At 41.3% G+C, this 24,519-nt stretch overlaps 1 protein-coding gene across 4 annotated transcripts in view; it reads right to left on the bottom strand.

Moving 5' to 3' along the window:
• TPD52L1 (TPD52 like 1) overlaps nt 1–1,998 on the bottom strand; it is a 90,910-nt gene extending 88,912 nt beyond the window's left edge. For 3 of the 4 annotated variants that reach the window (XM_043890462.1, XM_043890461.1, XM_043890460.1), the window contains exon 1: nt 1,637–1,868. In XM_043890462.1, coding sequence (XP_043746397.1) covers nt 1,637–1,655 — 19 coding nt within the window. In that variant the 5' untranslated portion in view covers nt 1,656–1,868. Of the gene's footprint in view, nt 1–1,636 lie in introns of all 4 variants that reach the window. The other variant, XM_043890459.1, reaches the window with a different exon arrangement.
• Between the last annotated feature and the right edge of the window lie 22,521 nt (nt 1,999–24,519).

Raw genomic sequence — 24,519 nt, forward strand, 5'->3', positions numbered from 1 at the left:
TAACAGATTCACTTGGGAAGCCTTCAAATAAACCCAGGCCCAGGCCCCAGAGATTCCAGTTTGCTGGATCTGGAATGGGCCAGGGCCTGTATTTAAAACTGCAAATGATTCTCACTGGCAAAGCAGGTTGGAAAGCTCCAGCTGTTCCTACCTGCTTCAGTTTAGGAGTGAAGGCCTCTGACCTGATCTCAACTTTTGAATTAAACTAAGAAGCTCCCCAGGGGCTTCCCAGGAGGCACAGGCATAAAGAATCTGCCAGCCAGTACAAGAGACACAAGACATGAAGGGTCGATCCCTGAGTTGAGAAATTTCCCCTGGAAGAGGGCATGGCAACCCACTCCAGTATCTTGCCTGGAAAATTCCATGGACAGTGGAGCTTGGTGGGCTACAGTTCATGGGGTTGCAAAGGGTCCAACACGACTGAGCACACATACAAAAATTCCCCACCCTTGGTTGAATTCTCCTTTCCCATTTAGATAGATAGTGGAGGAAAAATACTGGAAGCAACAGCTTTATGGACAAAATCTTGGCTGATGGAAAGAATGAGAATGGTTCGTACTGTTCAGACCATTGTAAGCCTGGCAGCCAAACCTGTTGGGTGACTCCAGACCCAGCATCTGCCAAGTCTCTCTCATGTAGGACACTTAAGCACATAGGGTCGTGAACCTCTTCTTCCTTTTTTAAATTCTTTAAACGGGGCTCTTATTTGATTTAAAAGCCTACATAGAATTTCTCGTGGAAGAAAGGTGGTGATGATTGTTCTAAAGCCTGAAAAAGGCTGAACTCCTCATCCATTCCTTCTCTGCATTGCTCGCAAGAGAGACTCTACAGAGTCAGAGACTTCCCACCAGTCTCCTGCTCCACATTCGTCCATCTCTGCTTCTTTACACATTCCATTTACTTCCATTCTGGCACGATTCCACCGGGATTCCCTAACCCTTCTCTGCTGGCGACCTCAAGACACCAGGCTGCCCTCGGCGAAGCCCTCTCGGGCTCCTGGAGCCAGCGACCCGCGGAGCTCGAAGGCCCCGCGCGCCAAGGGAGACAGAGGTCGCCCCCCGATCGAAGGAAACCAGGACCCTCGCGTCAAGCTGCGAAGATCAGCCGGCGGGTAACGCACTCCGGCGCCTCAGAAGGCAGGTCTCCGCGCCGCAAACCCCTCGCGTGTCCGGGAGACCCGGGGTCTCCGCGGAGCCAGCCCCTCGGCGCGCGCTGCGCTCAGCCCGGGATTCGGGGGGTGCAGGACGCGAACCCACCGTGTACCGCAGGAGTCGTCGCGTCCCCTCCCTACTCCCCGCGGGGAGAAGGGGACGAAAGGGGTTCTCCGGACCTGCCCAACAGGTCCCGCGGGCGCCCGCGAGGTGTGGGAAGCGTGAGCGCGACTGGCTGGGAAAGAAGTCGAGCAATCCCGGGGCTAGTTTCCTGTCGAGGGTCCTCTCCACTGGTCCCCAGCCCACAGCACATCCTGAGTTTGGGGGAGCAGGAATTGTCCCGCAGGCGCGGGGAGGAGTAGAGTGGTGGACACATGGGCTGAGGTCACCCATCCGCTCGGCCGGGGAGCAAAGTTAGGTGCTGCGGGGAAAGGGCCTTTGGGAGCCCCAGGGCCTGACCCTCGGGGCGATCGGCGACCACTCACCTTGAGCCTGCGCCTCCATGGTGGCCGACTTCGGACTGAGAGTGGCGGGGACGCCCGGCGCCAGGCGGAGAAGCAGCGGCGGCGCAGGAGCTCGGAAGGCAGCTGGCCGCGTCCTCTCCCCGCACGCGTGTAGCGAGCGCGGCGTGGAGCGGGTGGGGGACGCTGGGCGGCCTCCGCTGCCCGCTCCCGGTTACCTCCGCCCCTTCCAGTCTACCTGGCCCAGACCGCGCGGGGGTGCAGCCCACCGCTGGGCGCCACCTGCCGGCCGATTCGGGCATCGGGCCGCGGGCGCGCGCTCCGGGCTCAGGGCGCGTGCTCCGCCCGGTGATGTCTGAAGCAGGCTCGAGGTCCGAGGTGCCTTCAGTTTTTTTTTTTTTTTTTGAAATACATTTTTTTGATACCCACTTTCTATAGTTCATTGAAATAATCCACAAACATAAAAGCATTTTTCTTTTGGGTATCACCGAGGTCCATGTAAATAATCGTCAGAATCGTCTGCCGGTTCATAGACCTGAATATTGATAAATCATTAAACAGCGACCCTTATACACTCTAGTGGTTCGGTGGCTCTGGAATCTATGCCAACGGAACATGTGAGGTAAAATTATGTGTACGTTTAAATCAAGGAAAAGGGTATCAATTATGCTGTCAGAATACTGGAGATGAAAGGGTATGTGTGTATTTATGGGACAGTTTCTTATGAATTCCATTGCTGGCCAATGGCTAGATCCATGGGCTTGCAGCATAGGGGGACAATGCTCTGAAGAGAGAAAGGAAAGGGGCTTTACAATGAGGGATCCTTCCTTCTGGTGGAAATACAGTGGGAGGCTCCTCTGACCCTCTGGACTCAATACTTTTTTGTCAACTTGTTAGTATATAACTTTGTCTGATGTGTGTTCAGTGGGAGGCTCCTCTGACCCTCTGGACTCAATACTTTTTTGTCAACTTGTTAGTATATAACTTTGTCTGATGTGTGTTTCTGTTTAAAAATACTTTATTTACTACATACTGTTCACTCACTAATATTGAACTCCCCCAGCCCACAGCACTATTAAGCTTATTTAACTTAGCAGAATTGAATAGAACTTCTGAAGCTTATTCAATATCTGCATTTCTCCCTAAGGCACAGACAGCCTTCAGGCACTTAGGATACCCCACAGCTCTTTAGCACTAGGCTTGGTGCATGCATGCATGAGTGCTAAGTCCCTTCAGCTGTGTCAGACTCTGCGACCCTAGCCCTTAGCTAGGACCTTAGCCCACCAGGCTCCTCTGTCCATGGGATTCTCCAGGCAAGAATACTGGAGTGGATTGCCATGCCCTTCTCCAGGGGATCTTCCCAACCCAGGGATTGAACCCAGGTCTCTTAGTCTCCTGCATTGGCAGGTGGGTTCTTTACCACTAGCACCACCTGGGAAGCCCCAAAGACCAGCCTGCTGCATTGGCTGGGGATTGAACCCAGGTCTACCGCTTGGAAGGCAGCTATGTTCACCACTATACCATCAACTAGGCATGGAGGCCTTTTTAAATAGTAGAACTAGCCTTCATAGTAGCCTTCATTGTAGTCTGTGAGAAGGGCACTTGTGTACCATCTGAGAGCTGAAACAAAAAGGTGGCGGTTAGCCTTTTGATTCCTTTGCCAGGAGGTATATACCAGTCCCCCTAACTTTTTCAGGACTCTGCCCTTGTCTAAGAGGGACCATGAAAGCGCTCTATTGATTCTGGTATCACACATTTTCATAGGGAGGCAAATTCACAGATACAGAATCTGCCAATAAAAAGCATCAACTGTATAATTTTTCTAATCTGAAGCCCATGGGCTGTACCTGTAGGTTGATGAAGCAGTCACATTTTTGAGACAAAAGACTAGAAATTTACATTTCTGTTCCTAGCCTGGCCTGACCTGGCAATGTGACCAGAAAGCATGGCAGGCACTAAGAAATATCAGCTCCTGCTGCACCTCCTCAGATCTTTAGCTGTCTCGGTATCTCTTCCTCCCATCTATACCACCTTCATCTGCAAAATACAATGTAGTGTTGACTTACATTTCGTCTTGAATGATTTGCTGTGTTGCTCAGTTGTTGTTGTTGTTGTTTTGTCCTCTCTTAGATGGGAAAGTCTGTCAGGGTCCAGCGTGGGTCTCTCATATTAAAAGTGTGAAAGTGTTAGTCACTCAGTCGTGTCCGACTCTTTGTGACTCCGTGGACTGTAGCCCACCAGGCTCCTATGTTGGTCGAATTTTCTAGGCAAGTGGGTTGCCATTTCCTTCTCCAGGGAATCTTCCTGACCCAGGGATTGAACCCAGGTCTCCTGCATTGCCAATGTGGTGGGTCTTCATATTGAGCCTCTCGTTGCCTGCCAAAGAGCCTTATAAAATAGCTATAAAATGATTTATTGAATCAACAATTAACTAGTAGGTTCTATAGTTACTCTCAGAATATAGTCTAATAAACATTAAAGAGAGACATTTTTTTGCTTGAAAGAGGAACACTCATAATTGCCTGGAACATGTATAAACACATCAGTGTTTCTTGTTATATTGAAGAGGTCCCTGATTTGTAATCATTGCCATTAAAATTCCTCAATAGAACACCAAGCATGGCTTTTAAATGGTTTTTGGTGATAGCTAACAAGGATGCGCCAAAGGATGAATCAGAATGGGTGATTAAATAACTTTTTAGAGCCTATTTCATTGTTCCAGTCCTCTCTACCCTGGAGATTAAACAACAGGTTAGAGTTGACTTCTAGCAGTTAAAAGGAGCTAAAAATAGATAATGACTTTCCACCTTGAGTCATCTAAACTTCTTCTAAGCTCTGACTCATTTTTCTGATTTACAAAATGTTAAAGTCTGCCCTCTTGATGTCTTCTATCACTGTTCATAATAAGAAAATATTGATATTGATTCAGAAACAGCTACTGAAGCTCTTCTATGTGCCAAGGACTGTGCTAGATACTAAAGATACATTAAGAGGCATGATCCTTTTTACCCAGGGAGTTCATGGACTCATGAGAAGGCAGATGCTCTATAAACCAGTGCAGTATAATAGGTCCCGTGCCAGAGTTAAGCCAAGTATGCACCTGGGCAAAGAAGGGAGCTCTCCTAACTCAGATGGAGGAGCAGACAAAGGAAGGTTTCTTTGAGGATGCTTGCCTCTGCTGAGTCTTGAAGGATGGAGGAATTAACTAGGTTAATGGTTTAGTCAAGGGAGATTGTGTTTACGTCTTCCTTTTTCTTGGCACTTAGGATGGTGAATTTTCTTCACTTCTTTAAAGCTAAGGAAACAGCCATCTTCACCATTGTATTCTTTATAGATAATCCACCTGGAAAACAATAGGTGTGTGTTTGATTAATGAAAACCTGTTCACTCCTCCACAATTGATCTTTCTTCAGAGGTGGAGATGCAGTGGGAATCTTATGTGTACGGAGGGATGGTATACTAACAGTCTTGCCTAAATAAGTTCCTGGGTCACTTAAAACTCCCCAGAGCACACTCGGACCCGGCTGAGGGACACCTTGAGAGATGGGCAGAGCAGAGAAGTTTGAGGTACAAATAGGAAAGGGCAGATAAATTATGCCACTCTGACCGTGATCCTTACTAATACACTGAAGAAGATGCTTTTTTAAAAAAACTAATTGATTTATTTTAATTGGAGGCTAATTACTTTACAATACTGTGGTGATTTTTGCCATACATTGACATGAACCAGCCATGGGTGTACATGTGTTCCCCATCCCGAAACCCCCTCCCACCTCCCTCCCCATCCCATCCCTCTGGGTCATCCCAGTGCACCGGCTTTGAGTGCACTGTTTCATGCATCGAACTTGGACTGGTGATCTATTTAACATATGGTAATATACATGTTTCAATGCTATTCTATCAAATCATCCCACCCTTGCCTTCTCCCACGGAGTCCAAAAGTCTGTTCTTTACATCTGTGTCTCTTTTGCTGTCTAGCATATAGGGTCATTGTTACAGGCTCAGAGGGTAAAGCCCTGAATAGGGAAGATCCCCTGGAGAAGGAAATGGCAACCCACTCCAGTACTCTTGCCTGGAAAATTCCATGGACTGAGGAGCCTGGTAGTCTATAGTCCATGGGGTTGATAAGAGTTGGACATGACTGAGCAACTTCACTTTGCCATCTTTCTAAATTCCATATATACGCATTAATATACTGTGTTGGTGACTTTCTTTCTAACTTACTTCACTCTGTATAATAGGCTCCAGTTTCATCCACCTCACTAGAACTGACTCAAATACATTCTTTTTAATAGCTGAGTAATATTCCATTGTGTATATATACCACAGCTTTCTTATCCATTCTTCTGCCAATGTACATCTAGGTTGCTTCCATGTCCTGGCTTTTGTAAACAGTGCTGAGATGATCACTGGGGTACACGTGTCCCTTTCAATTCCGGTTTCCTGGGTGTGTATGCCCAGCAGGGGGATTGCTGGGTCATATGTCAATTCTATTTCCAGTTTTTTAAGGAATCTCCACACTGTTCTCCATAGCGGCTGTACTAGTTTGCATTCCTATCAACAGTGTAAGAGGGTTCCCTTTTCTCCACACCCTCTCCAGCATTTATTATTTGTAGACTTTTTGATAGTAGCCATTCTGAGCAGTGCGAGATGGTACCTCATTGTGGTTTTGATGTGCATTTCTCTGATAATGAATGACGTTGAGCATCTTTTCAAGTGTTTGTTAGCCATCTGTATGTCTTTGGAGAAATGTCTGTTTAGTTCTTTGGCCCATTTTTTGATTGGGTCATTTAGAACATGCTTTTGATGCCTTTTGATGAAAGCACTTTTGATGAAAAGTACTAGTTATGTAACTGGAGGGGGCTTCCTCAGTGGCTCAGTGGGAAAGAATCCACCTGCAATGCAGGAGATGCAGGAGATGCTGGTTCAGTCCTTGGGTCAGGAAGATCCTCTGGAGGAGGGCAGGGCAACCCACTCCAGTATTCTTGCCTGGAGAACCCCATGGACAGAGGAGCTTGGCGGCCTCAGTCTATGGGATCGCGAAGAGCCTGACACGACTGAAGTGACCAAGCGCACACGCACATGTAACTGGAGGCAAGCTTCTGTGCCCCTCCGAGCCTGAGTTTCGGTATTTGTGGCATTTTGTGGCAGGATGTTCTCTGCAACATTAATTAATATGTTCTTTCCCTCCCATCCTCTGGGACCAGAGCAGTGTTTCCCAGCCGCTGATTCACCCTCACAACACAGGGAAGGGGCTTTTAAATATTTCTGACCACCTGGCTCCCACTCTGCAGACGTTTAGATTTGAAAGCTCTCTGGGTAATACTGAAAGCTTTCTAGGTAATATTGATATGCTTCCAAGATTGAGAATAGAAACTGTCCACAGTATCTGAAGATGAATATATTAATATGTACACACACACACACACAGACATATATTCACTATAATTATTACTAATAATTATCATTGTTCCTAGAGGGTAAAATCAAGCACAGATACCTGAAATATGGTAAAGTCACAATTTCAACCTAAGTCTATCTGATGCTAAAGCTTGTGGTTGAAACTAAAATTTAAATACTTAAAGGATATGAAAATTTGAGCTGTCAGATTAAAAAGTCACCACCTGGGTAAACAGAACATAATGAAAAAGAAATGTGAGCAGACAAAGCAAGGATTTTCTGTCCCTCCTTCCAGGGGAGTTGGGGAAGGAAGAGAAGTATGAAGGAGAGCTTAGACATAGGTCTATCTGTGCATCTTACCCTGTCCTTCCCTCCTCCCAGCAGAGCAAAGAAGACTTGGCCCTGACAATCCCATGGGGAACTCTGATGTCCAAATAGTTTTGAGAAATGTTAGGATAGAATGAGTATCACCTTGAATTTCCCATCCTTCCAAAAGGTGTATGAAAATATCAATGAATTCCCTTGTACCCCATATGAGATATGTTTATCCCTCAAAAACTCCTCAATAAATTGGTCATACTATATAAAATCTTTTACAAAAAACCTAGTGTGCAGATTTTGCTTTTTCTAAGTTTCTCCAAAATTTCTAAATGTAGTCTCTGGGTCATAAATTATGCATAGATGTTCAGAGAATTTAGAGGATAAAGGTGCTTTTTTTCCATTGAAAAGAGGCATATTATTTAATTGTACCCTGAGGATTAGTATACACAAATACTAAAACTTACTCCTTTAGACTTTAAAGCTTTAAAATGTAGAATCATTTTAAATTAGCAATCTCTAAAATACATTTAAAATGTATTAATTGGAGGAGCCAAGATGGCGGAGGAATAGGACGGGGAGGCCACTTTCTCCCCTACAAATTCACCGAAAGAACAATTGAATGCAGAGCAAACTTCACAAAACAACTTCGGATCGTCAGCTGAGGACATCAGGCGCCCAGAAAAGCAGCCCATTGTCTTCGAAAGGAGGTAGGACAAAATATAAAAGATAAAAAGAGAGACAAAAGAGCTAGGGACGGACACCCATCCCGGGAAGGGAGTCTTAATAGAGGAAGTTTCCAAACATCAGGAAACCCTCGCACTGGCAGGTCTGGGGGAAATTTTTGAATCTTGGAGGGCAACCTGACTGGGAGGAAAAATAAATAAAACCCTCAGATTACGTGCCTAAAAGCAACTCCCAGCAGAAAAGTACCCCAGACGCCCGCATCCGCCACCAGCAAGTGGGGGCGGAACGGAGAGGAGCCGGCGGCATTGCTTAGGGTAAGGACCGGGCCTGAGTGTCCTGAGGGCAATCAGAGGGAGCTTTCGTGAGATACCAACTTACACTGTGGGACAGCAAAAGAGAGAGAGAAAATTAACCGGCCCGAACACACTGCCGGCCGTTTGCAGAACAAAGGGTCTGAGCAAGTCCAGAGAAAAGCTGGCCGGCTGCGGACTAGCCCAGCCCCGCGGGAGGCTGGAGGCAGGGGGGAGGGGAAAGGGGCAGGCTCGGCCCCAAGGACCGCATCCCCTACGGCACTGCAAACAGGCCTCCAGTTTCTAATCAAAGACCTCCTGAGATTCTGGATGGTCGACATCCGCCGGGAGGGTCGCGGCGAGACACAGGGCGCAGGCACCCGACCGGCGCAGGCGGAAACTGAGACTGGGACCACGGAGGGGAGAAGGCGCGCTGCACCCGGGGAGAGTGCGCCCATCAAGCCCCTGGTTGCCTGAGCCGCTCTGATGGGGAAGGCACAAAACGCAGGTGCAGCTTTTTGTTCCACGCTTTTGTGGAACACCCGAGGGCTGGAACAGTGCGCAGCGCAGGGCCCGCTCCATATAGAGCAGCCAGGAGCCTGAGCAGCACAGACGGAGAAAGCAGCGCCTGCCCCTCCCCGCAGCGCGATGGAACTAGCAACCTGAATAAGAGACCACCTCCGCCCGCCTGTGTCAGGGCGGAAATTAGGCACTGAAGAGGCCGGCAAACAGAAGCCAAATAAACAAAGGGAACCGCTTCAGAAGGGACCGGTGCAACAGATCAAAATCCCTGTAGATAACACCGACTACACCGGAAGGGGCCTGTAGATATTGAGAAGTGTAAGCTGGAACGAGGAGCTATCTGAAACTGAACCGAACCCACACTGACCACAACAGCTCCAGAGAAATTCCTAGATATATTTTTACCTTTTTTTTCTTTTCTTTTTTCTCTTTATTTTCTTTTAAAATTCCCTATTACTCCCCCATTACTCCTTAACTTTCATTTTCATATATTTTTATGATTTTTTTAATTAGGAAAAAAAATTTTTTTCCTTGTTTTCTTTTTTCTTTTCTTTTTCTCTTATTTTCTTTTAAAGTTGTCTGTTACTCCTCTACTACTTCTTAATTTTGATTTTCATTTCACTATAACCTTGCAAAAAAAAAAAGAGAAGCTCTATTTTTAAACTGAACTTCATATATATTTCTAAAATATTTTGGGTTTTTGTTTTTGTTTTTAATATTGTATTTTTAAGAGTCTAACCTCTACTCTAGATTTTTAATCTTTCTTTTTCAGTATGTGATATAAATTTTGGACATTTAAGAATCCAATATTCAGTTCCCATTTTTATTCAGGAGTGTGTTGATTACTCTCTCCCACTTTTGACTCTCTGTTTTCTACCTCAGAACACCTCTATTTCCTCCTTTCCCCTTCTCTTCCCAATCCAATTCTGTGAATCTTTGTGGGTGTCTGGGCTATGGAGAACACTTTGGAACAGATAACTGTGTAAATCTGTCTCTCTCCTCTTGAGTCCCCCTTTTTCGCCTCCTGCTCATCTCTATCTCCCTCCTCCCTCTCCTCTTTTTCATGTAACTCTGTGAACCTCTCTGGGTGTCCCTCACAGTGGAGAATCTTTTCACCATTAACCTAGAAGTTTTATAATCAGTGCTGTGTAGTTGGAGAAGTCTTGAGACTACTGGAAGAATAAAACTGAAATCCAGAGGCAGGAGACTTAAGCCCAAAACCTGAGAACACCAGAAAACTCCTGACTACATGGAACGTTAAGTAATAGGAGACCGTCCAAAAGCCTCCATACCTACACTGAAACCAACCACCACCCAAGAGCCAGTAAGTTTCAGAGCAAGACATACCACACAAATTCTCCAGCAACGCAGGAACATAGCCCTGAGTGTCAACATACAGGCTGCCCAAAGTCACACCTAACACATAGACCTATCTCAAAATTCATTACTGGACACTCCATTGCACTCCAGAGAAAAGAAATCCAGTTCCACGCACCAGAACACTGACACAAGCTTCCCTAACCAGGAAACCTTGACAAGCCAATCGTCCAACCCCACCCACTGGGTGAAACCTCCACCATAAAAAGGAACCACAGACCACCAGAATACAGAAAGCCCACTCCAGACAAAGCAACCTAAACAAGATGAAAAGGCAGAGAAATACCCAACAGGTAAAGGAACATGAAAAATGCCCACCAAGTCAAACAAAAGAGGAGGAGATAGGGAATCTACCTGAAAAAGAATTTAGAATAATGATAATAAAAATGATCCAAAATCTTGAAAACAAAATGGAGTTACAGATAAATAGCCTGGAGACAAAGATTGAGAAGATGCAAGAAATGTTTAATAAGTACCTAGAAGAAATTAAAAAGAGTCAATAAAAATGAATAATGCAATAAATGAGATCAAAAACACTCTGGAGGGAACCAAGAGTAGAATAACAGAGACAGAAGATAGGATAGACAGAGGTAGAAGATAAAATGGTGGAAATAAATGAAGCAGAGAGGAAAAAAGAAAAAAGAATCAAAAGAAATGAGGACAACCTCAGGGACCTCTGGGACAATGTGAAACGCCCCAACATTCCAATCATAGGAGTCCCAGAAGAAGAAGACAAAAAGAAAGGCCATGAGAAAATACTCGAGGAGACAATAGCTGAAAACTTCCCTAAAATGGGGAAGGAAATAGCCACCCAAGTCCAAGAAACCCAGAGAGTCCCAAACAGGATAAACCCAAGGCGAAACACCCCAAGACACATATTAATCAAATTAACCAATATCAAACACAAAGAACAAATATTAAAAGCAGCAAGGGAGAAACAACAAATAACACACAAAGGGATTCCCATAAGGATAACAGCTGATCTATCAATAGGAACCCTCCAGGCCAGAAGGGAATGGCAGGACATACTTAAAGTAATGAAAGAGAATAACCTACAACCTAGATTACTATACCCAGAAAGGATCTCATTCAGATATGAAGGAGAATTCAAAAGCTTTACAGACAAGCAAAAGCTGAGAGAATTCAGCACCACCAAACCAGCTCTTCAACAAATGCTAAAGGATCTTCTCTAGACAGGAAACACAGAAAGGCTGTATAAACGTGAACCCAAAACAACAAAGTAAATGGCAACGGGACCACACCTATCAATAATTACCTTAAATGTAAATGGGTTGAATGCCCCAACCAAAAGACAAAGACTGGCTGAATGGATACAAAAACAAGGCCCCTATGTATGCTGTCTACAAGAGACCCACCTCAAAACAAGAGACACATACAGACTAAAAGTGAAGGGCTGGAAAAAAATATGTCACGCAAACGGAGACCAAAAGAAAGCAGGAGTAGCAATACTCATATCAGATAAAATAGACTTTCAAATAAAGGCTGTGAAAAGAGACAAAGAAGGACACTACATAATGATCAAAGGATCAACCCAAGAAGAAGATATAACAATTATAAATATATATGCACCCAACATAGGAGCACTGCAATATGTAAGGCAAACTCTAATGAGTATGAAAGAGGAAATTAATAGTAACACAATAATAGTGGGAGACTTTAATACCCCACTCACAACTATGGATAGAGCAACTAAACAGAAAATTAAAAAGGAAACACAAACTTTAAATGACACAATGGACCAGCTAGACCTAGTTGATATCTATAGGACATTTCACCCCAAAACAATCAACTTCACCTTTTTCTCGAGTGCACATGGAACCTTCTCCAGAATAGATCACATCTTGGGCCACAAATCTAGTCTTGGTAAATTCAAAAAAATTGAAATCATTCCAGTCATCTTTTCTGACCACAGTGCAGTAAGATTAGATCTCAATTACAGGAAAAAAAATTGTTAAAAATTCAAACATATGGAGGCTAAATAACATGCTTCTGCATAACCAACAAATCATAGAAGAAATCAAAAAATAAATCAAAATATGCATAGAAATGAATGAAAATGAAAACACAACAACCCAAAACCTATGGGACACTGTAAAAGCAGTGCTAAGGGGAAGGTTCATAGCATTACAGGCTTACCTCAAGAAACAAGAAAAAAGTCAAATAAATAACCTAACTCTACACCTAAAGCAACTAGAGAAGGAAGAAATGAAGAACCCCAGGGTTAGTAGAAGGAAAGAAATCTTAAAAATTAGGGCAGAAATAAATGCAAAAGAAACTAAAGAGACCATAGCAAAAATCAACAAAGCTAAAAGCTGGTTTTTTGAAAAAATAAACAAAATTGACAAACCATTAGCAAGACTCATTAAGAAACAAAGGGAGAAGAACCAAATTAACAAAATTAGAAATGAAAATGGAGAGATCACAACAGACAACACTGAAATACAAAGGATCATAAGAGACTACTACCAGCAGCTCTATGCCAATAAAATGGACAACTTGGAAGAAATGGACAAATTCTTAGAAAAGTATAACTTTCCAAAACTGAACCAAGAAGAAATAGAAGATCTTAACAGACCCATCACAAGCAAGGAAATTGAAACGTAATCAGAAATCTCCAGCAAACAAAAGCCCAGGACCAGATGGCTTCACAGCTGAATTCTACCACAAATTTAGAGAAGAACTAACACCTATCTTACTCAAACTCTTCCAGAAAATTGCAGAAGAAGGTAAACTTCCAAACTCATTCTATGAGGCCACCATCACCCTTATTCCAAACCCAGAAAAGGTGCCACAAAAAAAGAAAACTACAGGCCAATATCACTGATGAACATAGATGCAAAAATCCTTATCAAAATTCTAGCAAACAAAATCCAACAACATATTAAAAAAATCATACACCATGACCAAGTGGGCTTTATCCCAGGAATGCAAGGATCCTTTAATATCTGCAGATCAATCAGTGTAATACACCACATTAACAAATTGAAAGATAAAAACCATATGATTATCTCAATAGATGCAGAGAAAGCCTTTGACAAAATTCAACACCCATTTATGATTAAAACTCTCCAGAAAGCAGGAATAGAAGGAACATACCTCAACATAATAAAAGCTATATATGACAAGCCCACAGCAAGCATCACCCTCAATGGTGAAAAATTGAAAGCATTTCCCCTAAAATCAGGAACAAGACAAGGGTGCCCACTCTCACCACTACTATTCAACATAGTGTTGGAAGTTTTGGCCACAGCAATCAGAGCAGAAAAAGAAGTTAAAGGAATCCAGATAGGAAAAGAAGAAGTGAAACTCTCGCTGTTTGCAGATGACATGATCCTCTACATAGAAAACCCTAGAAACTCTACCAGAAAATTACTAGAGCTAATCAACGAATATAGTAAAGTTGCAGGATGTAAAATTAACACACAGAAATCCCTTGCATTCCTATACACTAATAATGAGAAAACAGAAAGAGAAATTAAGGAAACAATACTATTCACCATTGCAACAAAAAGAATAAAATACTTAGGAGTATATCTAACTAAAGAAACAAAAGACCTATACATAGAAAACTATAAAACACTGATGAAAGAAATCAAAGAGGGCACAAACAGATGGAGAAATATACTGTGTTCATGGATTGGAAGAATCGATATTGTCAAAATGGCTATACTACCCAAAGCAATCTATAGATTCAATGCAATCCCTATTAAGCTACCTAACGGTATTTTTCACAGAACTAGAACAAATAATTTCACAATTTGTATGGAAATACAAAAAACCTCGAATAGCCAAAGTAATCTTGAGAAAGAAGAATGGAACTGGAGGAATCAACCTTCCTGACTTCAGACTCTACTACAAAGCCACAGTCATCAAGACAGTATGGTACTGGCACAAAGACAGAAATATAGATCAATGGAACAGAATAGAAAGCCCAGAGATAAATCCACGAACCTGTGGACACCTTATCTTCGACAAAGGAGGCAAGGATATATAATGGAAAAAGGACAACCTCTTTAACAAGTGGTGCTGGGAAAACTGGTCAACCACTTGTAAAAGAATGAAACTAGAACACTTTCTAACACCATACACAAAAATAAACTCAAAATGGATTAAAGATCTAAATGTAAGACCAGAAACTATAAAACTCCTAGAGGAGAACATAGGCAAAACACTCTCCGACATAAATCACAGCAGGATCCTCTATGACCCACATTCCAGAATATTAGAAACAAAAGCAAAAATAAACAACTGGGACCTAATAAAACTTAAAAGCTTTTGCACAACAAAGGAAACTATAAGCAAGGTGAAAAGACAGCCCTCAGATTGGGAGAAAATAATAGCAAACGAAGAAACAGACAAAGGATTAATCTCAAAAATATACAAGCAACTCCTGAAGCTCAATTCCAGAAAAATAAATGACCCAATCAAAAAATGGGCCAAAGAACTAAACAGACATTTCTCCAAAGAAGACATACAGATGGCTAACAAACACATGAAAAGATGCTCAACATCACTCATTATCAGAGAAATGCAAATCAAAACCACAATGAGGTACCATTACACGCCAGTCAGGAAGGCTGCTATCCAAAAGTCTACAAGCAATAAATGCTGGAGAGGGTGTGGAGAAAAGGGAACCCTCTTACACTGTTGGTGGGAATGCAAACTAGTACAACCACTATGGAGAACAGTGTGGAGATTTCTTTAAAAAACTGGAAATAGAACTGGCATATGACCAGCAACCCCATTTCTGGGCATACACACCGAGGAAACCAGATCCAAAAGAGACATGTGCACCCCAATGTTCATCGCAGCACTGTTTATAATAGCCAGGACATGGAAGCAACCTAGATGCCCATCAGCAGATGAATGGATAAGAAGCTGTGGTACATATACACCGTTTGAACATTACTCAGCCATTAAAAAGAATTCATTTGAATCAATTCTAATGAGATGGATGAAACTGGAGCCCATTATACAGAGTGAAGTAAGCCAGAAAGATAAAGAACATTACAGCATACTAACACAGATATATGGAATTTAGAAAGGTGGTAATGATAACCCTAAATGCAAAACAGAAAAAGAGACACAGAAGTACAGAACAGACTTTTGGACTCTGTGGGAGAAGGCGAGGGTGGGATGTTTCGAGAGAACAGCATCGAAACATGTATATTATCTATGGTGAAACAGATCACCAGCCCAGGTTAGATGCATGAGACAAGTGCTCGGGCCTGGTGCACTGGGAAGACCCAGAGGGATCGGGTAGAGAGGGAGGTGGGAGGGGGGATCAGGATGGGGAATACATGTAAATCCGTGGCTGATTCTTGTCAATGTATGACAAAACCCACTACAATATTGTAAAGTAATTAGCCTCCAAATAATAAAAATAAATGAAAAAATAAAATGAAATAAAATGTATTAATTTTCTAAGGTTTTCTTAACCTCAACACTGTTGCCATTTTTAAAGTCTTTAACTGAATTTGTTTCAATATTGCTTCTGTTTTATGTTTTGGTTTTTTGGCCATGAGGCATGTAGGATCTTAGCTCCTTGACCAGGGATCGATCCTGCAGCTCCCCCGCAATGGAAGGCAGAGTCTTAACCACTGGACTGCCAGGGAAGGGCCTGTTGCCATTTTTCACTTGCTAATTCTTTCTTGTGCTATAGGATGGATAGGAACTTCCCTGACCTTTGTTCACTAGACACCAGTAGCAACTCTTTGGTTTGGGCAATCAAAAACGTCTCCATGTTGCCAAATGTCTTCTGGCAGGCCAAGCCGCCCCCAGGTAAGAGCCATGACTTTATTTCTTGAAGTCATTATGAATAGAATCATATGAATAGAGATGCTTACCCTGGGTGGGTAAGGAGGCCCCCACAGTACAAGGAGGCTTCCCAGGTGGCGCTAGTGATTAAGGACCCCCCTGCCAGTGCAGGAGACAGAAGAGACGTGGGTTTGAGCCCTGGGTCGGGAGGATCCCCTGGAGGAGGGCATGGCAACCCACTGCAGTATTCTTGCCTGGAGAATCCCATGCATAGAGGAGCCTGGTAGGCTACAGTCCATAGGGTTGCAAAGGGTCGGACACGACTAAATCGACTTAGCACACACAGCATAGGGAGGGCCTCTGGGCCTAGCAAGGAGGGGTTCTTGCCCTTCATTTCCACACACAGCTGCTCTGGAGCCTTCCTGTCGTCTTCTTCCCTTGTCATCAGTCATTCCTTATCTGCAGCCTGAATAGACACCGTGGTCCAAAAAAGGACTAAGAGAGGCTTTACCTTGTTCCTAAGGAGAGAGGGCGAGAGAAGGCAGAATGATCCCTGTGGCTTTTCTCTGTACATCTGCATGAGGGAAGTGCTAGAAGTCCGTTCTCTTTTTTGAGGTTGAACGGGTCCATATCAGTTCTGCCCAGGTACACACTTGACCTTCCAGTGAGAGCATTCTTAGCCCAACCTCTTTTCTTGGGAGGTGGATAACACAGAGGATGGGGAAGACATCACTTATATGGACCTTCAGGTTGGAACGTGACCATCAGACACAAAGAATCTGAGACTCTGGCAAGAAAGAAGCCTTGTCCTGCACCCGTCATTTGAGAGGTAGCATCGGGCTTCCCTGATAGCTCAGCTGATAAAAGAATCCGCCAGCAATGCGGGAGATCTAGGTTCGATCCCTGAGTTGGGAAGATCCCCTGGAGAAGGGAATGGCTACCCACTCTAGTATTCTGGCCTGGAGAATTCCATGGACTGTATAGTCCATGGGGTCACAAAGAGTCGGACACAACTGAGGAAATTTCACTTTCACTTTCTTTCATTTGGTTTTCTTAGATTTAAAAACCTGCAGTTTGCCAAAGTCTGCTATTTCCAGGCTGTTGTTTTTGGTTTTGGGGGGTAGTTTTTTTTCTCTGCTTAGTGTTTTGTTTTTAAAACATTTTAAACCATACGTATGTCATTTACGTATGTAATATCTATTCCATCCCATTGATCAGCATATCTGTCCTTAGGACAATACTGCAGAATCTTAATTAACAGTATTTTATACTAAATTGCAAATCTGCTCAGGAACAAATTCTAGCTTGTACTTCTTCAAATGTGTCTTGGCCATACATAGCTCTTTATTCTTTCACATACATTTTAGAATTAGCAAGACAAATTCTATAAAAACTGATACTAGAATTTTGATCAAAATATCATAGAACCTATAGATAAGTTGAAAGAAATTTGAATCTCCCATTCATGACCATAGTGACCAACTCCATTCATTTATGTCTTTCAATATCTTTCAATTAAGCTTTCAGTTCAGTTCAGTCTCTCAGTCATGTCCAACTCTTTGCAACCCATGGACTGCAGCATGTAAGGCTTCCCTGTCCATCACCAACTCCCGGAGCTTGCTCAAGCTCATGTCCATCAAGTTGGTGATGCCATCCAACCATCTCATCCTCTGTCATCCCCTTCTCCTCCTGCCCCCAATCTTTCCCAGTATCAGAGTCTTTTCCAATGAGTCAGTTCTTCACATGAGGTAGCCAAAGTATTGGAGTTTCAGCTTCAGCATCAGTCCTTCTAATGAATATTCAGGACTGATTTCCTTTAGGATGGACTGGTTGGATCTCCTTGCAGTCCAAGGGACTCTCAAGAGTCTTCTCCAATACCACAGTTCAAAAGCATCAATTCTTCAGTGCTCAGTTTTCTTTATAGTCCAACTCATATCCATACATGACTACTGGAAAAATCATAGCTTTGACCAGATGGACTTTTGTTGGCAAAGTAATGTCTCTGCTTTTTAATATGCTGTCTAGGTTGGTCATGGCTTTTCTTCCAAGGAGCAAGTGTCTTTTAATTTCATGGCTGCAGTCACCATCTGCAGTGATTTTGGAGCCCAAGAAAATAAAGTCACCCACTGTTGCCACTGTTTCCCCATCTATTTCCCATGAAGTGATGGGACCAGATGCCATGATCTTAGTTTTCTGAATGTTGAGCTTTAACCTAACTTTTTCACTCTCCTCTTTCACTTTCATCAAGAGGCTCTTTAGTTCTTCTTCACTTTCTGCCATAAGGATGGTGTCATCTGCATATCTGAGGTTATTGATATTTCTCCTGGCAATCTTGATTCCAGTTTTTGCTTCATCCAACCTGGCATTTCACATGATGTACTCTGCATATAGGTTAAATAAGCAGGGTGACAATATACAACCTTGACGTACTCCTTTTCCTATTTGGAACCAGTCTGTTGTTCCATGTCCAGTTCTAACTGTTGCTTCCTGACCTGCATACAGGTTTCTCAGGAGGCAGGTGAGGTGGTCTGGTATTCCCGTCTCTTTAAGAATTTTCCATAGTTTATTGTGATCCACATAGTCAAAAACTATGTGATCCACACATAGTCAATAAAGCAGAAGTAGATGTTTTTCTGGAACTCTCTTGCTTTTTCAATGATCCAAAGGATGTTGGTATTTTGATCTCTGGTTCCTCTGCCTTTTCTAAATCCAGCTTGAACTTCTGGAAGTTGATGGTTCACTTACTGTTGAAGCCTGGCTTGGAGAATTTTGAGCATTACTTTGCTAACGTGTGAGATGAGTGCAATTGTGCCTGAACATTCTTTGGCATTGCCTTTCCTTGGGATTGGAATGAAAACTGACCTTTTCATTAAACTTTTTCATATCTTTGAACTTTGTTACATTTTTTCCTAGGTTCCTTGTATTTTTTGTTGAGTCTAAACTTTATGAAGACTGTTCTTCCATTTGGCTGCCCAGTTTTTGTAGTTACAAGACCTTTTTTTTTTTTTAAATTTCTCTCTGAATGGAAATAAGAATCTGCATATGCTTCCGAGGTAGCTTACTTCCCCAGACATCTTCCCATAATTCACTCCTGTCCTTATATCTCCCCTACTATTTTTTAGCCCTTTCTCTTCATTTAAAAAGTGTATTTAACATTTTTAATAGTTTAAGGATATTTATATTTTTTATTGTGAGATGGTATTAGGATCTCTGATCTATCATATTATGAGAATTAGAGATGTGAGGTTTTTAGTTGCCAAATATTAATTTACTTATGCCAGGTTTTCTCATTCCTAGTTTTCCTTATTTTCTAATCTTTGATGAAGCAATGACTTCACATATAAGTATTATCCTGTTGATCTAGGATGAGCTTATAAATGGGCAGAGTGGACAGGCAACCACTTGGGAGTGTTCTGTGCTGTGTGCGAAGTCACTTAAGTTGCGTCTGACTCTTTCCAACCCCATGGACTGTAGCCCTCCAGGCTCCTCTGTCCATGGGATTCTCCAGGCAAAAATACTTGAGTGGGTTGCCATTCCCTTTTCCAGGGGATCTCCCCAACCCAGAGATCAAATCCCCATCTCCTATATCTCTTGCATTGGCAGGCAGATTCTTCACATCAATACAGCTCTTTGCCAAAAATTACTGCTAACTCTTGATGATTGACATTCTCCCACAAAGCAATTTTCCAGATAACTTAAATGGCAGTTGTTAAAAAGCAAACACATTCTTACAAATGGTTAATATCACTAATTTATGATCATATATATATGTGTGTGTGTGCGTGTGTGTGTGTGTGTGTGCGCGCGCGCGTGCACGCGCATACCTTAAAAGAGAATTAGAATCTTGTGCTTGATGTTTTGTTTGGGATGAGTGAGGACAGAATGCCACCTTGAAGGGATGATCCAGCTGGAATCTCGAGAAAATGGGAGTTAGGAAGCTTGGTCAACAAGACCAGCCATATTGAAATGGGGGATTAATTCTGGGAATTAGTTATAGATAAGGTTGGATAAATTAGTGGAACCCAAGTAGAATCCAGAGTACCAAATGGTTCATACTATCAGGCTCTTGTTCTAATTTTCATTTTGAAAAATAAAACCCAAAGTAATAGTATAAATTAATATTAATGATGTAATTTTAGACTGTTCCACAACAATAAAATAATCTGTCACATATGCATAAAATCTCTTTGGAGAGAGGTGTTATCTTCATCCATCTTCCATCTAAGACAAAGAAACTGAGTCTAAGATTGTTTAACTGGCTTAGGTCAGACAGCTAATAACTGTGGAGCTGGACTATGAACCTAGATTAAATTCCTCAACTTATGTTCTTAACATAGACTCCAGACTGCATCCTGGTTTCTAATTTTCTTTCCCTCTGTTCCTTGGAACAGTTAAAAAAAATCACAACCACAGTTCATTCTGTAATAATTTTAGGGACTATTCAGTGAACATATAAATTAAAAACAAAATTTAATTGATTAAATTCACCTGAAATAAATGTCACATAATATCAATGGAAGAATTTGAAAAGGAGAAAAAATTATGTTGACTTTCTCTTAAAAATATTGACTTAGCTCTTTATCAGGATGCTTCATTTTCTGCATATCCAATGGTATCTGTTACCCAATCACCTGTCTTTTTCAGAAGAGAAAGAAAAGGGCTTCTGTATTCATGAGCTGGGTCAACAGTTTAAAACATTCACTAGAAAAATGAACAAAATTAACACAATCTGACAAGCTGCAGGAACTCTCACACAATGTGACATTTCAAACCAGTTCGATAAGGAAAATGAGTAATTAGTCCCTATAACTGTCAAATGAGTAGAGCAACTGCCCTAAATGCTGGTTAATAAAATCAGTTTGAGAGCAAACAGGATCCATCAACCTGCTTGAATAATTCAATATCCTCTGGAAAAGATTTTCCTCCCTTTTTATTCCTCGTAAATATTCAAGGAGTTTTGCTTTCTATCTTACGAGATTTTTTTTTTTTTTCATTTCACCTCTTTCTATCTCCAACTCACTTTTGCCAAAACACTACCATTCACTAATATACATAGACTCACACACAGTCTGGTTTTGATAACTCATAATGATAGTAAGAGCCACAATTGATTTCTGTTTCATAAGCTAAAGTATTCCACCTCCATCTGTCATTTTCAACAAAAGCAGCAAGAAACCTTTAAAGTACACAAAATAATTATTCAAACAAAAAAGAAATAATTTTTTATAATTTGTTACTGTTTAGCATCTAGTATACTTTTTATTCTATCATCATGATTATTTTCTATAACTCAGATATATTTACTGTTGTACTAATTTCTTGGCATGGAACATTTTTCTGACATTCTAAGAAGTCTCTTCTGTCCTTTCTTTTTATCTCTTAGGTCTTGTCATTCCCTCCAATAAGCTCCATTACTTTATTTAATTAGTCTGTTTTTCTTTTCAGGCATAAATTACTGCTTTCAAATTTGTACTTCCCTAAAATTATTTTTCACTATTATAGTTTAAAATCCATGACATGTGTAGTGATGGTGTTGTTTCTACATATACTATGGGTGATTCAGGGCTTCCCTGGTGGCTCAGACTGTACAGAACCCACCTGCAATGAGGGAGACCTGGGTTCGATCCCTGGGTTGGAAAGATCTGGAGGAGGGCATGGCAACCCACTCCAGTATTCTTGTCTGGAGAATCCCCATGGACAGAGGAGCCTGGCGGGCTACAGTCCATGGGGTCTCAAAGAGTCAGACTGAGCCACTAAACATAGCAAATGGGTGATTCAGGCATAATCTAACACATTTGGCAGCCTCTACTTTTTTTATTTCTCCCAAGTTAGCCACCATACTGTTACCGATGATTTTTCTGAAATACAAATCTAATCATGTTATTACTGTCTTTGTAAAAAAGAACTCTTCATAATCCCTGGGCATTTCTTGCTTTTCTCACAAGACGTTTCAAAAACTAAACCACTCCAAAGATCAAACACCATTACGAAATCTGCATATTACCATTTTAATTTCCCCTTTAAGTTTTACAGTGCTTGTGACAACCTCTGCAATAAAAAAATATTGTGTAATTTGGTTTAACTCAGCTTTTTGCAAACTTGACACCACACACACGCACGCATATTTTTTTGAGAGGTGGTGAGAAGTATTTACTAAAGTCTCATGGAACTCAATTCTTGGGAAAATAATGACTACAGGAAAGGAGTCCATTCTCCCCAGGAGACAGGAGGCTGACCCTGATGTGGCCACGCCCACCTCTCACGTGGCCTTCAGGTCCAGCCTCTGGCAGTTTCTGCCATGAAGCCGCTGTTTCCACAGCCCTCTGCATTTACGTGTACTTTAATCTCTGTTCAGAAAAATCCTTTGTCCTCTTGTCCATCAAACTAACGTCTCATAATTCTTTAAGATTCTTTTTTTTTAAGATTCATTTTTTTTTTTAAAGTTGCTTAAAACTTGAAAGCTCTCCTAACCATGCATATAATGAAATCTATTGATATAAAATGAGGTTTCTCAAGTGTTGGATGAGGTGTAATTCTGGTTGGTACCCAAATTACAATGTTCTATGTTAATAGTTATGTATTTAAGAGATTTTAAGATACTGATTTAATATTTATTATAATAATAGAAAACTGGTTTAGGAAATATATTGATTTTCCCTTAAGAAATAAGTCAAGTTAAATTAAAATATTAAATAAGTAACAGGTCTTTTGGATTGACAAAATTGTATGTAAATAATAGTTTGAGGAAATACCGATCTAAGCGTTAACTCTACCGATTCAAAATTGCAGTGCCCGATATGAACACCAGAGGGCTCCAAATTATAAGCTCTATAAAACATAAGTATGTAAAAGAACTTGGTTCAGTGGTAATAAATCCAATGATGATAACAGCTATCTTTTCTTAATTATCTACTTTATTTTCAGCATTTTTTCTAGGCAATTTACATGTGTAAACTATTTTATTCCTCACAATATCCCTTGAAATGAGCTATTATCTCCGTTTTATAGATGAGATTATTTCTGAAATTAACAATGTTTTATTTTGATTTGATCTTTTGAATTTAACATTGTTCCATGCATTGTGTTGATGCTTTGATATATATCATCTTAGTTATAATTTTCAAGAGCCCTGAGAGTTAGGCTATATTGCATTCCTTGTTTATAGATGAAGAAACTGAGGCTTAAAGAGATTAATTAATTTGCCCAATATTATATGGTTAGGCAGTTCTTGGTGAGGTAAGTCTGTCTGAAACTAAAGCCTCTGATTTCATGAAGTCAAAGGTTTCTCAAGCATTTCACAATGCATCTTTCTCTTCATGTCCATTAAATACATAGCATCTAGCATTTTCATTTCACCTCTCCTATAGCAGTGTGGTATTAGGTTAAAGTGTTAAAAGCAATCATCATGTAAACTGTAAAAAAGCTGATACAAGTGTTGGACACTTACTACAATGTTCTTATGTTTATCAGAAAAATAAAGCAAGGGAACGAGCAACTTAAGTAAATTCACCTTTGATACTACATTCATTTGATGATACAATGAAGTAACATGGAACAAGGTAAGAATAATTTAATTTAGCTAACCTAAAGTCATTGTTAGCTACATGACTCTGGGTCATTTTGGAAAGGCCTTCAGGAAAGAGAGAACCAAAGACAGATTCCAGGGTAATCACTTTCATTATTATGACTTTAATAACCACATCTTGGTTCAGCTAACATACTGCTCACAGCATTTCACCAGCAGCTGAAATGCTGGACACTCAACAGTGTGTTTCCCACAGGAAGCTTCTATTTCAAGTTTATTCTAAAGTGGAAACATCATGAAAGAAATTTAAATTGTGAAATTCTAAATGCAGTAATAGTCCTACGTCAGGATATTTACCAGTAAGTAGCCTGGGATAAATGTAAATAGAATTTACGTTTGGCTCCTGACAGGAAAGATAGATAACCGTAGAACTGAAGCGCTGGCTTTTGCAGAAGTTTTCTCCTTTTGTATGTTCTGGCCCTTTGAACTAATACTTTTCTGTGACAAGCTTTGCTACCTTTGGTAACCAGATTGTCCTCTAAATTGGTTGAAACGTGTGCATCTGAAGTTATAAGTGAGATCTTTCAAACTGCAAGAAGTTATAAGCAATATGATGAATTCAGTAATTTGAATTTAGGCCCCAAATGGCTATATGAATGTTAAAACATGCTCTTTAAAAAAAAAAAAATCAGGAACTTTGAAAGAATTGGAGGGCTACTTGTACTATGTGTGTGGTCCTTGAATGTCTGAGAAATTTCATGTGTACACCAGTCAAGGCTGTAACAGGTTGTCATATGGCTACTATCTCAGCTAGGCTCTTTTCTTTTCTTCCCCACTTAATCTGTGTTTAGGTAGGTGGTGCATTAACATTTCACTGATGCTTTCAAGTTTATTCCTTCATACAAAGGCTCCCATGATAGTTTCTATTTTGAAATCAAAATAGTACTACCTTTAAATATTTTTATTATTTTACCAAAATTGCTTAATTTACAATTTACAAGTAAGTTAAC

The sequence above is a fragment of the Cervus elaphus genome, chromosome 28, assembly GCF_910594005.1.
Source record: "Cervus elaphus chromosome 28, mCerEla1.1, whole genome shotgun sequence".
Lineage (NCBI taxonomy): Eukaryota > Metazoa > Chordata > Mammalia > Artiodactyla > Cervidae > Cervus > Cervus elaphus.